General features: G+C 39.3%; 1 protein-coding gene across 2 annotated transcripts in view; it reads right to left on the minus strand.

Moving 5' to 3' along the window:
- The window catches only part of LOC137433088 (troponin T, fast skeletal muscle isoforms), a 29,175-nt gene that overhangs the window by 11,044 nt on the left and 3,677 nt on the right, over positions 1-14,454 (minus strand). Inside the window, exons 2-5 of one of the 2 annotated variants that reach the window (XM_078783023.1) lie at positions 13,851-13,953; positions 7,478-7,510; positions 3,773-3,805; positions 2,513-2,527 (exon numbers count right to left, since the gene is read on the minus strand). In XM_078783023.1, coding sequence (XP_078639149.1) covers positions 2,513-2,527; positions 3,773-3,805; positions 7,478-7,510; positions 13,851-13,899 — 130 coding nt within the window. In that variant the 5' untranslated portion in view covers positions 13,900-13,953. The remainder of the gene's footprint in view (positions 1-2,512; positions 2,528-3,772; positions 3,806-7,477; positions 7,511-13,850; positions 13,954-14,454) is intronic. The other variant, XM_078783024.1, reaches the window with a different exon arrangement.

The following is a 14,454-nucleotide window of genomic DNA, read 5'->3' on the forward strand; positions in this document are numbered from 1 at the left end:
TTTTATATTTATAAATATATATATTTATATATTTATTTATTTATATATTTTTATATTTTCATATTTATAAATATATATATATATATATTAATATATTTATATATTTTTATATTTATAAATATATATATATATATATATATATATATATATAATGTTTTCATATTTTTATATTTATAAATATAGATATATATATTCTGGGTATATATACAGAACTGTGCACAGTTTGGGTTATTTTCACTTTTGTGGTTCTATTCCCCATTAAACATTTGTGGGAAGTTAGAAGTGTACAATATAGGTAGATAATTAAATTTTCTGTGAATTCATGTCATTATAAATTGAAGGAAACCTTTAAATATATAAAATAAATTAGGAAAATGAAAAAGATTTTTTTTTTTTTACAATAAATTCTTGAAGAAATGAACACCAGTTACATTAATGCAAATTGCAACAAGAAAGAGCAGAGATTGTAGACCCTCACCATGATGTGTTTTTAGTGGTTTTTAAGGCTTTTGTGTTAAAACAAATATGGCGGCCGAACCACGTGACCAATGACGTCATTGTTTTTCTCCACCAATTTATCCCTGTATGACGCTCAAGAAATTTCATCTTGATCAGATTAAGTTTTGTACTTGTCGAATTATGACGTCATAATGGAGGCATCTGTGACATCATCATTAAAATATTTTATTCCCCGTGGAGAGTTCTTTACAATGAGCCATGTCTCAATATTTTCTATGCAGCACTTTCAAAGATATAGAGGTGCAAAGTTTTTTAGTTTTTCCAAGTTGGTGCCCATACCACATCACAGGTATCATTAAAAAAATCTACAGGAGGAGGCGCACCTATGACGAAAATTTCCTGTCGATTGGACCAACGGTTGCAGAGAAAATCATATTTATTCTGTGATGTGAGGTACATCTTGCAACTCCTGAAATAAACAGGTTTGGTGCAAGACACAAAAAGACCAGGAAGACCCAGAATAACCTCCCCAAGGAAAGACGAGCACTTGGAGTTGCTCAGCTTACACGATATAAGCAAATCAAGCCAGCAGCTGACATTAAATGAGAACAGGCCTGAACATAAGCATCTCGCCCAGCACTGTGCACAGAAGGGTGATTCAGCAGATCTCCATGGTAGATTTGCAGCAAAGAAACCACTGCCGAGACCACAGAATAAGGTGAAAAGACTGAAATTTCCAAGGCAACGCCAAGATTGAGCGAATAAACAATGGAATCAGGTACACTAAATTGGTGAATCTAAGTTTGAACTTTTTGGAGTTAACAGATGCCAGTTTGTTCACCGTAGACCTGGAGAACGCTGTGACATACAATGTTTGCAGCCGACTGTTAAATCCGGGGAAGGCTCTGTGACTGTCTGGGGTTGTATCAGGTTTTGGTGTAAAAAAAACTTGTTCAAATAAATTGGACGCTAACAAAAGAGAAGTGCAAGCAGATACTGCATCACCATGTAGTTCCTAGTGGAAATTGTTTAATCAGAGGAGGATCCATTTTCCAAACAGATAATGATCCAAAACACACCTCCAATATAATAAAACTATTTGGAGAACAAGGTGCTCCAAGTGCTGGTGAGCTGGTGTGCTCCAAGTGTTGAAATAGCTACCCAAGAGTCCGGACATGAGTCCCATCAAGGCCATATGGGATTACCAATAAACTGAGAAGAAAACAAGGAACCCAACTATCCTTACAGACCTGTGGAATGTACTACACCATATTGGGCACAATATGCTTCTGTCGTATCCAGGAAGCATGGGTAAAAGAGTGATGGCATTCGAGAAGACAAAGGACAGACATACAAAATATTGACTGATACTATAAAATGACACTTCTTGTTATTTCCTTAAGTAGTTTGTTTCACGTGCATTTATAAAGATTACATGACTGTTGTCAGTGATAATTTGATGAATTTACCCTAAAATATTAACATCATTGGAATAACCCAAACTTTTGCACAGTACTGTATATGCACACACACACACACACACACACACACACACACACACACACACACACACACACACACACACACACACACACACACACACACACACACACACACACACACATCTCGTTTTTTCATTTCTGTTCCTCACAATTATGTCTCTCTTATTCACACATACACACATATAAATATATACACATACACACACACACCTATATATACACCAGGGTACTTATCACAGTTTTGATGGAAACGTATTTTTTGGGTGAAATAGAAAGCCAAAGCTAAACAACATTGCTGAAATATGTCAATAATTTGTTTTTCATAATTCTACTGGTTGTTCTGTTCAAGAAGGTGATCTGTTGCACAAGTAGATCATCTACAAAGGTACCAGAGCAAACATTGCAGTTATGTGAGTTCTGTGCCACGTAGGGAGGCCTCGTCTCGCACACAGGGCATGGTAAACTTATGGTGCATTCAAATACAATTTTGTTTGTGCTTTGGAAATGAAACCTAATGAATCTAAAGAAAACAGGTGATGTTGATGCAATACCTTCATGATGTTGGACTTGGAGATGTTCGGTTAAGGATGAGCAAAGAAGGGGATGAGTGGGGGATTGTTGAGGATGGTGGTGGGGGCGGCAGAGGGTTATAGACGACAGGTTATAAAATGTACTGAAATTCCATTTTATAAGACATGTGAATGGCAACATGAAAGATAATTAGTGCAATGTCACAACGCAAGAGTGAAGTGTCCTCAAAATCTGGCTGCTGTTGGTGATGTACAAGTACAGCGATGCAGCGAGTTAATTTACAACTATAACCACCCACCACCCTGGTGTGGTTAATCCCATTGCCATGAACTTGTTTTGGAATTTAACCCCCTTCGCTATGCTGATGCAAATGGAAGCCCAATGTAAGATGTCCGAGGAACCCACTTGCAATGTCAGGATTCTTCTTCACTTATCAGAGATCCTCATCAGCTTAGTTTGGAATTTTAAACGTGAAAGGTTATTTGTGAAAAGAAAAAACAAGAGCAAAAAGGCATAAAATGTCATGGCCCCTGTGGTTTTAGTAATATTGCTGTACAGAGTTAAAGGCCATCAGTCGGCCATCTTTGATCGGATTAGAAAACAAAATCTTCTGCATATGTATACTCTCGTATATTGTCTTTGTGCCAAGTTTGAAGAAAAATCGGTCCCTGCGTGTCGAGAAATGGGTGGGGAGACGTTTAAGTGACAAAATGGCCGCCAGTCCGCCATCTTGGATTGCAACGCAAAACAAAATGATGTGCTTACGTCTACGATCATGTATTGTCTTTGTACCAAGTATGAACAAAATCGGTGCATATATTTCAGAGATATGGTTGCGGATGGACGGACAGACGAGACCCAATCGAGACGAGACGGATGGACGGACAAAGTCGAACGGGGGCTAATAATAGTGCCAGAATGGAACTACTATGCAGCTGCAGTACATGCTACAAGGTATATTAATATAGAGAATAATGATTATGTGGTACATCAATATCTATAATATAAAACAAAAATTTGAGAAAGGTTGTTGATTATTTGGAAGATTCGTTTTACTACAATTTGATGAGACCGAGGTAGAATTGTGGGGTGTGTTGGTATCAATGTTAAGAAGATTTCACCATGGAGCCTAAAATTGAAGGTTAACAGCCAATATGATGTAACGATGCAATGAAAGTTGCTGTGGGATGAGAATGCAATTAAAGTTTCAAAAAACAAGACAAAACACGGAAAGGTAGAGATGCAAGAAGCACTCCTGCAGACCAGCAGGCTTTCTCTACCTTCTTCTACTTCTTCTGGTTGTGCTTCCTCTTCTTTTGAGCATCAGGATGAAGCGAACAGCGCAGAGCAGCAGGACCATAACCAGCAGGGGGACAAGCACCGGGATAGAGACAGGGTGGGGGTCAAAACCACAGCATGAAGGTCAGTTTCAAGTGATAAAGGTCACGGATTATTGTCAGAGAGAATGGGGATGAAAAACTTGGTTAAAAAAAAAAAAGGGTGTAAACTGAGTTTAGAATGACAAGAGTGGGTAGGAGGAAATGGTTGTGTGATGTGGTTTGGTGTTTAGATGGAATGAGGCATTCGGGTCTGGTTTTAGTCCTCGTGCCTTAAGATGGTACGTACACCGAAAGGGTCTCCATAGCAGATTGTCTATAAAAGTGACATTTATATACAATTTTCTCATTCTGATTAACAAACATTGACATGCCATCCAAGTTTTATCTAATTGACATGAAAACATGCAGATGGTATATTATATATTGGCAGGTAAACATGGCTATGGTATCTCAATACCATAGCCATGTGGTATTCGGGTCTGGTGAAAATTACACTCATCAGGAATTCGATTGGTGAAAATTACACTCATTGTCTTTACACTTTGTCATAGCCTGCAATCATTTAGTAACTTAGAGGACATCTGTTTATTACGTAAACATTGGGTTGGAGTGGGGGAGGTAGTGTGCAAAATTGAGAAAAATTAAATAAAGAGAAATCAGAGATATGAGGGCAAAGGGATGTTGGGGAGAAGTATTTCGGAGGACATAAGAGGGAAGGAGAAGGAGATGGTTTGAGCATAGCGGGGTGAGGATATGTAATAAATCAATGTGCTAATATGAAGAAAAAAAAAATATATATATATATATGCGTATGTAATAAATAGATTGTACCTCTCTTATCTGTTATTAATCAATCTGCTATGATGTTTATCAAAGTCTACTTAAGAATATATTTTATTAAGTTAAAGGAACCTCTGTGATGTATTGTTTCCCATGCCATGCCTTACAAGCTATGGGATTTTAAGACCCCACAATGACCCTATTGCTCAAACAGTTACAACACCAGCTTCATGACTTGATTGTTGGTGCCATTCACGTATAGTCATCACAAGGCAAAACCGCCATCAGGAAGGAAGTGTCAGACCTATCATTCCTCGGGTTGGCTTTTTTCTAATTATCAACTGAACCAATGGTACACGTTGCTTGGAACATAGGTTCAAATCCTGTAAAAGCCACATGGATTTGTTGGTTGATACTAATAGTTGACATTAAAGTACACTAATAGCCACTAAATTCTTTGTTCTGCGTGCGATTTATATACAAGGCCCTCCATGAGCCTTCGATCAATATAAAAATTCATAAATAGACAAACTTCTCCACCTTTCAACTCCCCTTGCTTCCTTCCACCCCATTCCTCATATACATAATTATATATATATATATATATATGTAATTACAGTCACATGAAAAAGTAAGTACACACCATGTAAAGTTTAGAATTTTTCAACATATTTCAACATACAGCTATTTGATCTTCATTTCAACAATATTGATAGATAAAGGTGATATAATATAACAAATATCATGAAACATTTACATTTTGTAGTCCATTGTATAATTTAAATAAACATAAATGCAAATTTCGCATGTGGAAAGAGTAAGTACACCCTTACATTTATCACTACTTCAAATACCTAAAATTAGAATCAGGTGCACCAGCTCAGGTGCAAACGATTAGAACATCGTTAGAGAGGATCTTGGAGGAACCTGTCTTATTTAAACCTCAGACATTTAGTTTGGTTTGCTCTTTGTTGTTGAAGTGTGCGGCGTCACCATGCCTAGATCAAAAGAGCTCTCTGAGGCCTTCAGAAAGAAGGTTAAAGATGCCTACGAGTCTGGGAAGGGATTTAAAAAGATCTTCAAACAATTTGAAATCAATCATTCGACTGTCCGGAAGATCATCTACAAGTGGAGAAGATTCCAAACAACTGCCAACTTGTTCAGGCCAGGCCGCCCCAGCAAGATCAGCCCGAAAGCAGACTGCAAGATGCTGACAGAAGTCTCGAAGAACCCTAGAATGTCATCACGGGACCTACAGGTAGCTCTTGCCACTGTTGATGTCAAAGTGCACGAGTCTACCATTAGAAAGAGCCTGCACAAATTTGATCTACATGGGAGGTGTGCCAGGAGTAAACCTTTGCTGTCCAGAAAGAACATCAGGGCAAGACTAAAGTTTGCCAATGAACACCAAGGCAAAGACCAGCACTTCTGGAACAATGTGCTCTGGACAGATGAGTCAAAGGTAGAGGTATTTGGCCACAGTACCAGAAGACATGTTTGGCGAAAACCAAAGACAGCATTTGACCACAAGAACCTGATACCAACTGTAAAGCATGGTGGTGGAAATAATATGGTTTGGGGCAGCTTTGCTGCATCAGGGCCTGGGAAGATCACCATCATAGAATCCACTATGAATTCTTCATTGTCCCAGAGGGTGCTTGAGGATAATGTGAGGCTATCTGTCGGAGAGTTGAAGCTCAACCGAAGGTGGACCTTGCAACATGACAATGACCCTAAACATACCAGTAAATCCACCAAGGAATGGCTTAAAAGAAAGAAATGGAGGGTTCTGGAATGGCCAAGTCAAAGCCCGGATCTAAATCCCATCGAGATGTTGTGGGGGGATTTGAAACGAGCTGTGCATGCAAGAAACCCCTCGCACATTGCACAACTGAAAGAATTCTGCATGGAGGAGTGGGCAAAAATTTCTCCCAGTCGATGTCAGAGACTGGTAGACAGTTATAAGAAACGCCTACTTGAGGTTGTTTCTGCCAAAGGGGGCAATACCACCGATTAGAGCCAAGGGTGTACTTACTTTTTCCACATGCGAAATTTGCATTTATGTTTATTTAAATTATACAATGGACTACAAAATGTAAATGTTTCATGATATTTGTTGTATTATATCACCTTTATCTATCAATATTGTTGAAATGAAGATCAAATAGCTGTATGTTGAAATATGTTGAAAAAGTCAAAACTTTACATGGGGTGTACTTACTTTTTCACGTGACTGTATATAATTATATATATATATGTATGTACAAGCCTTTTCTTTGATTTTTATAAAATTTAATACCCCTGGGCAAATTACCCTCAAATTTGCTGTACCACATTATTTTCACACTGGAAGGTCAACATCACTATGGAAAGTTTCACCAGGGCGTACTTCCGTGCTTTCAACATCATTTTTGCTATAACTTTCAACATCAATGTTTTTGATGGTTTACTAAAGCCTAAGTAACTGGATTTTGACCAGGTGACCAAACTATAATATGTTTGCGCATTTTTGTCCACCTGCTCCACACTGCCCCTCGATTTGTCGGTCTGCCATCCTGCCATTGGCTGTAGTTTAGCTCCTTCAGGAGCCTCGACTCCTGTATGACAAAGGTAAAGATTTGCGCATTCATATAACCATGCAGTTCACCTCTTGTGGCCACCCCAGCTGCCATGCGACAGTGGTCGCAGCATGATGGCCACATGATGAGGTCGTACTACAAGAAAAACTAAAGATGAATGATAAATACAAGTGAAATACAGAAGTGCAATAAAAGTTGTTGAGGGAATAAAACAAAGTTTCAAAACAAGCAACAAAAGGGGAGATGGAGATGCAAGCACTCTCGCAGGCAAACAGGCTTTCCATACCTTTCTCTACCTGCTCGGGTTCTGCTTCCTCTTCTTTTGATGAGCAGGATGAAGTGAGTAATGCAGAGTTGCGCAGACGAGGAAAAGCATCGGGAAAGAGGCAGGGACGGGGTCAGAGCCATATAGCATTTGTCATGATAAAGATCATGAGATCATGAGTCGGGTCATGATGAAGATCATGAGATCATGAGTCGGGTCATGATGAAGATCAGGGGTTAGTTTTAGAGGTAATGAGGAAAAACGAGGTGTAATCACAGTTTCTATAAGGCTTAGAGAGAACCTAGGAACAGATAGAAAACTGATTGGGCATGAAGAGAAAAAGTGATGAGAGAGAGATTTGGTTCAAAAAAGTTTGATATGAGTGAAAATGAAGGAAGGGATATGGAGAGATGTCTTCTTATTTTTATTCTTCCTTCTCCGTAGCATAAATTGGTGTGGTGCAGCTGTGCCGGTGATGCAGTGCCCCCTGTTGGTAAAAGCAGGGATTTGTAATCTGTTCATGGTACCGGCGATAACTCGCCTCTTCACGAAGGACACCATGAGACCTCTAACATCCACCAACCCATGCTGACGGATGGGACACCCAGTTTAACGACCATCCGAGGGACGGCACACACATTGGCGAATCACCCCTCCTGTGAAACACCAGGATGACAGTTTATGGCTGTGTCGGGATTCTAACCCAGGCTAGACAGCTCAGAGGTGAGTGTGTGCTCCTAGAGGCCATCCTGTCAGACCCAGATAAGAGTCTGATGGATAAAGAGTGCAAACGAAGGAAGAGGCATGGGACAAAAGAGTGGAAAAGATGATGAATTAGGAAGAGGTGTGGGCAAATGACTCTGGATGTTATAATAATGGAAGAGGAATGGGGAAAAAGTGGGACATAGAGAGAGACGTGTTGTGAAAAATGAAGAAGAGTGGGGAAAAAGTGGGACATAGAGAGAGATGTGTTGTGAAAAATGAAGAGGAGTGGGGAAAAAGTGGGACATAGAGAGAGATGTGTTGTGAAAAATGAAGAGGAGTGGGGAAAAAGTGGGACATAGAGAGAGATGTGTTGTGAAAAATGAAGAGGAGTGGGGAAAAAGTGGGACATAGAGAGAGACATGTTGTGAAAAATGAAGAAGAGTGGGGAAAAAGTGGGACATAGAGAGAGATGTGTTGTGAAAAATGAAGAGGAGTGGGGAAAAAGTGGGACATAGAGAGAGATGTGTTGTGAAAAATGAAGAGGAGTGGGGAAAAAGTGGGACATAGAGAGAGATGTGTTGTGAAAAATGAAGAGGAGTGGGGAAAAAGTGGGACATAGAGAGAGACATGTTGTGAAAAATGAAGAAGAGTGGGGAAAAAGTGGGACATAGAGAGAGATGTGTTGTGAAAAATGAAGAGGAGTGGGGAAAAAGTGGGACATAGAGAGAGACATGTTGTGAAAAATGAAGAAGAGTGGGGAAAAAGTGGGACATAGAGAGAGACGTGTTGTGAAAAATGAAGAGGAGTGGGGAAAAAGTGGGACATAGAGAGAGATGTGTTGTGAAAAATGAAGAGGAGTGGGGAAAAAGTGGGACATAGAGAGAGACGTGTTGTGAAAAATGAAGAGGAGTGGGGAAAAAGTGGGACATAGAGAGAGAGAGATATGTGTTGTGAAAAATGAAGAGGAGTGGGGAAAAAGTGGGACATAGAGAGAGACATGTTGTGAAAAATGAAGAAGAGTGGGGAAAAAGTGGGACATAGAGAGAGATGTGTTGTGAAAAATGAAGAGGAGTGGGGAAAAAGTGGGACATAGAGAGAGATGTGTTGTGAAAAATGAAGAGGAGTGGGGAAAAAGTGGGACATAGAGAGAGATGTGTTGTGAAAAATGAAGAGGAGTGGGGAAAAAGTGGGACATAGAGAGAGATGTGTTGTGAAAAATGAAGAGGAGTGGAAAGACAAGTGAGATTGGTGACTGATGAGGAGGAGTGAAAATAAGAGTGGCAAGTAATAAAGTAACGAGTGGAAAGAGGAGTGTGACACAGAGATGAGTGTAAAGGAATCAAAGTGGAAGGAAGAGTGCGACAGAGATATGTTTAACCAGAACAGCACTCGGTATGGATCATATCTCCACCAGGCTGAACAGTTTACATTTTGTATCCAGTGATAGGCCAGATCTGGATTCGGACCTGAACAAATATTTAATTGCCTTGTTCTTTTCACCGACCCAACTCATCCACCTAGTTTTTACATAACCCGTCCCCAACCTTTGGAAATCTCGTGCTACATATCATTTTTGAAGATCGTGTTATATCGTGCTATATATATCGTACCCATCTCTCAATAGTGAAGAATCCGTATAAAAAAATTAAAAACTTCTCGTATCCAGATTCGGATTTTCACCAAAATCGAATCGTTTCTTCCTTGTCGCACACCTAAGCTCTCCACCAAATTTCGTCCGAATCCGTCCATAACTTTTTGAGATATCCTGCTATGTATCGTTTTTGGCACGAACACTCAATGATGAAGCTAGTCACTAAAACAATTCTAGTATCCGGATCTGGATCTTCACCAAAATCGAATCGTTTCATGTTTGTCACACACCTAACCTCTCCACCAAATTTCGTTCAAATCCGTCTACAACTTTTTGAGATATCCTGCTCACAGACACGCAGACAAACGAGAAAGACGTCGTGTATAACACGATACGTGCAGCAAAATCCCTCATACAAATTCGACCTTAAAAATAATTGGCGGTTGAATTCAAAGAGCAAATATGCAAATCCTCTTCAAATTTCAAGTCAATCGGATGAAAATTGAGGACTTCAGAACTTTTACTAAGTTGTTGACCTTTGGCCTGTGTTGACCTTTTGAACTTTTGACCTCAAAATCAATAGGTTCTCCCTTATGATCAACTCCACCATTTGGTAAAGTTTCGTGAAGATCGGTTTGAAATTGTGACCTGCAGGCGATTGACAGACAGACAGACAGAAAGACAGACAGACAAACAGGGGTGAAAACATAACCTCCTTATGTGGCGGACATAATCAAGAAAGTAGTGGAAATACGAGTTATGGAGAGGGATGAATATGAATAAGGAGTAGAAGGAAGAGGGTGATAGAGTGATGAGTCGTGATAATTAAGGAAGAGGAATGAAGTGACATGTAATATTCCAGCACACATGCACCACCATTGGATGTCAGACACGACGCACAGGTATAGACAGCGAGTATCAGAACATAGCTGAACCTAATGAACCCTTATTCGTACAATTGAAAAACGAACCATCACTACCCACCATTGTGCCATAGATAGTAACCGTATCATCTTGATTCATATCAGAAATACTTTCAACCTTAAAATAAATTATTTGTCCATCTCAATTACCCTTCAACTAGACATAATCTATTCTCAGCTTTGAATGATTGGAGGATTAAACACAGACACAAGTTGATACAAATAAACAAATGAAACAACAGCAAACCAAGAGATTTAGTTATAATAATGTGCAAGTTTCTATTGAGACCAATGAAACAGTCACTTGTTTCAAACAAGGACAAGGCGCTGAAGAAGAAGAGGAAGAAGAAGAATGTGCATGTGCATGCTCACCCTCTGGCTCCCTATGGGGAAGTGAAGAGGAAATGGGGAAGGGGGAAACAGAGGAGAAAGTCAAAGAAGAAATAAATGGTTATATTTACTGATTTGAATTAAACCGTTTCCTGAGATATCTTGGTTAAGTAATTTCATTGAAATTATAATCATTTTACTCCACTGTACTCTACAACAAAATTGTGAGAATTTTTTCAAATGCGATAAACTTCCATTGATATCCGTTAAATTCATGGTACTACGTCATTTAGAGTTGGTGAAATGAAACGTCATAAAAACGAGTTAACCCGATATATTCGCACCATATCATGGAGGACAGCATTCCATAATGGAGGAATGGTGCAGGAAACAAATGGCCGCCATCATTAAAAAATGGCCACCAACATTAAAAAGTGACCACTATCATTACAAAATGGCCTCCAACATAAAAAATGGTCGCCATCATTACAAAATGGCCTGCAACATAAAAAATGGTCGCCATCATTGCAAAATGGCCTCCAACATTAAAAAATGGTCGCCATTATTACAAAATGGCCTCCAACATTAATAAATGGTCGCTATCATTATAAAATGGCCTCCAACATAAAAATATGGCCACCATCATTATAAAATAGCCGCCAACATTAAAAAATGGTCGCCATCATTATAAAATAGTCGCCATCATTATAAAATAGCCGCCAACATTAAAAAATGGTCGCCATCATTATAAAATGGCCTCCAACATAAAAAGATGGCCGCCATCATTATAAAATGGCCTCCAACATAAAAAAAAATGGCTGCCATCACTATAAATAGCCGCCGACATTAAAAAATGGTCACCATCATTATAAAATGGCCTCCAACATTAAAACAAAAATGGTCACCATCATTACAAAATGGCCTCCAACATTAAAAAATGGTCGCCATCATTACAAAATGGCCTCCAACATTAAAAAATGGTCACCAACATTAAAATATGGCCACCATTATTATAAAATGGCCTCCAACATTAAAAAGTGGTCGCCATCATTATAAAATAGCCGCCAACATTAAAAGTGGCCGCCATCATTACAAAATTGCCTCCAACATAAAAAAAATGGTCGCCATCATTACAAAATGGCCTCCAACATTAAAAAATGGTCGCCAACATTAAAATATGGCCGCCATCATTACAAAATTGCCTCCAACATAAAAAAATGGCCTCTAACATTAAAAAATGGTCGCCAACATTAAAATATGGCCGCCATCATTACAAAATTGCCTCCAACATAAAAAAATGGTCTCCATCATTACAAAATGGCCTCCAACATTAAAAAATGGTCACCAACATTAAAATATGGCCACCATTATTATAAAATGGACTCCAACATGAAAAAGTGACCGCCATCATTATAAAATAGCCGCCAACATTAAAAAAAATGGTCGCCATCATTACAAAATGGCCTCCAACATTACAAAATGGTCGCCATCATTACAAAATGGCCTCCAACATAAAAAAAATGGCTGCCATCACTATAAATAGCCGCCGACATTAAAAAATGGTCACCATCATTATAAAATGGCCTCCAACATAAAAAAAATGGCTGCCATCACTATAAATAGCCGCCGACATGAAAAAATGGTCACCATCATTATAAAATGGCCTCCAACATTAAAAAAATGGTCACCATCATTACAAAATGGCCTTAAACATTAAAAAATGGTCGCCATCATTACAAAATGACCTCCAACATTAAAAAATGGTCGCCAACATTAAAATATGGCCACCATTTTTATAAAATGGCCTCCAACATTAAAAAGTGGCCGCCGTCATTACAAAATTGCCTCAAACATTAAAAAAATGGTCGCCATCATTACAAAATGGCCTCCAACATTAAAAAATGGTCGCCAACATTAAAATATGGACGCCATCATTACAAAATTGCCTCCAACATTAAAAAATGGTCGCCATCATTACAAAATGGCCTCCAACATTAAAAAATGGTCGCCAACATTCAAATATGGCCGCCATCATTACAAAATTGCCTCCAACATAAAAAAAATGGTCGCCATCATTACAAAATGGCTTCCAACATTAAAAAATGGTCACCAACATTAAAATATGGCCACCATTATTATAAAATGGCCTCCAACATTAAAAGGTGGCCGCCATCATTATAAAATAGCCGCCAACATTTAAAAAAAAATGGTCGCCATCATTACAAAATGGCCTCCAACATTAAAAAATGGTCGGCATCATTACAAAATGGCCTCCAACATTAAAAAATGGTCGCCAACATTAAAATATGGCCGCCATCATTATAAAACAGCCGCCAACATTAAAAAGTGGCTGCCATCATTACAAAATTGCCTCCAACATAAAAAAATGGTCGCCATCATTACAAAATGACCTCCAACATTTAAAAAAATAGCCACCATCATTAAAAAATGGCCGATCGGCCACTATGGTCCATGGTTAATATATATAGGGCCTACCCGAGGCCGCTTCAAATGTCAATTAGTTCCACTACCACCACCACCATGGCCCATGTTTAATAGATATATAGGGCCTACCCGAGCCTGTTTCAAATGTCAATTAGTTCCACTACCACCACCACCATGGCCCATGTTTAATAGATATATAGGGCCTACCCGAGCCTGCTTCATATCTCGATTGATTCCACCACATGTTACTAGTCATTAACGGTGGCTTGTGGTATATTTAAGTGCAATTTAATGCGGTTTCAAGTGACCACATTACTGCCCAATTCCACTACCACACAATCATCCCTCGGTCTGCTCGGATCGAACCACGGGCTCCATTTTTGGTGCCACATCAATATGCGTGACTCACTCTTCCTCAACCTCCTCTTCGAGCTCCTCCTGCACCTCATCTTGAGCCTCGGTGTCCGACATGGTGTTGGTTCACAGGTGAGGTCGGTCTGTTTCTGTAAGACACAAACAACCACAGAAATGGAATCTGTCCATTCAAGATCTATAACCATAACCACGTGGTCTTTTACCTCCACCACTATCAGTAATTATAGTTACCCTTCTATCCTCTGTCGCCTTGTTCTTCCATGAGCCTCTGCTTTGTGTTTGAAAAAACTTTACAAACACCAAAATGACAAGAGCGTGGGCTATCTCATGTCAGGTAGCACCTCTCCCTTTTTACACTTACGTAACGTTTTTGTCCCAAGTCTTTCACGAACTGGCTAGCCAGGCCTGACGTTTGACCGAAGGCAATTCGGGCAGAAATTTGTAATTTGGTCGGGGTATCGGTGATAACTCTCCTCCTACTCTTCACAAAAGACCATTAATCAAACCCAGGTGAGACAGCTCAAAGGTATGTACATGACTACCTTTACACCAGAATACCTTCATTACCTCCGCCAACCAAAGTGGGTGGAGATTGTTTTCACCACTGCCTGTCTGTTTGTTTGGCTGTC

Source organism: Myxine glutinosa, chromosome 8, assembly GCF_964187855.1.
Source record: "Myxine glutinosa chromosome 8, kmMyxGlut1.1, whole genome shotgun sequence".
NCBI classification, from domain to species: domain Eukaryota; kingdom Metazoa; phylum Chordata; class Myxini; order Myxiniformes; family Myxinidae; genus Myxine; species Myxine glutinosa.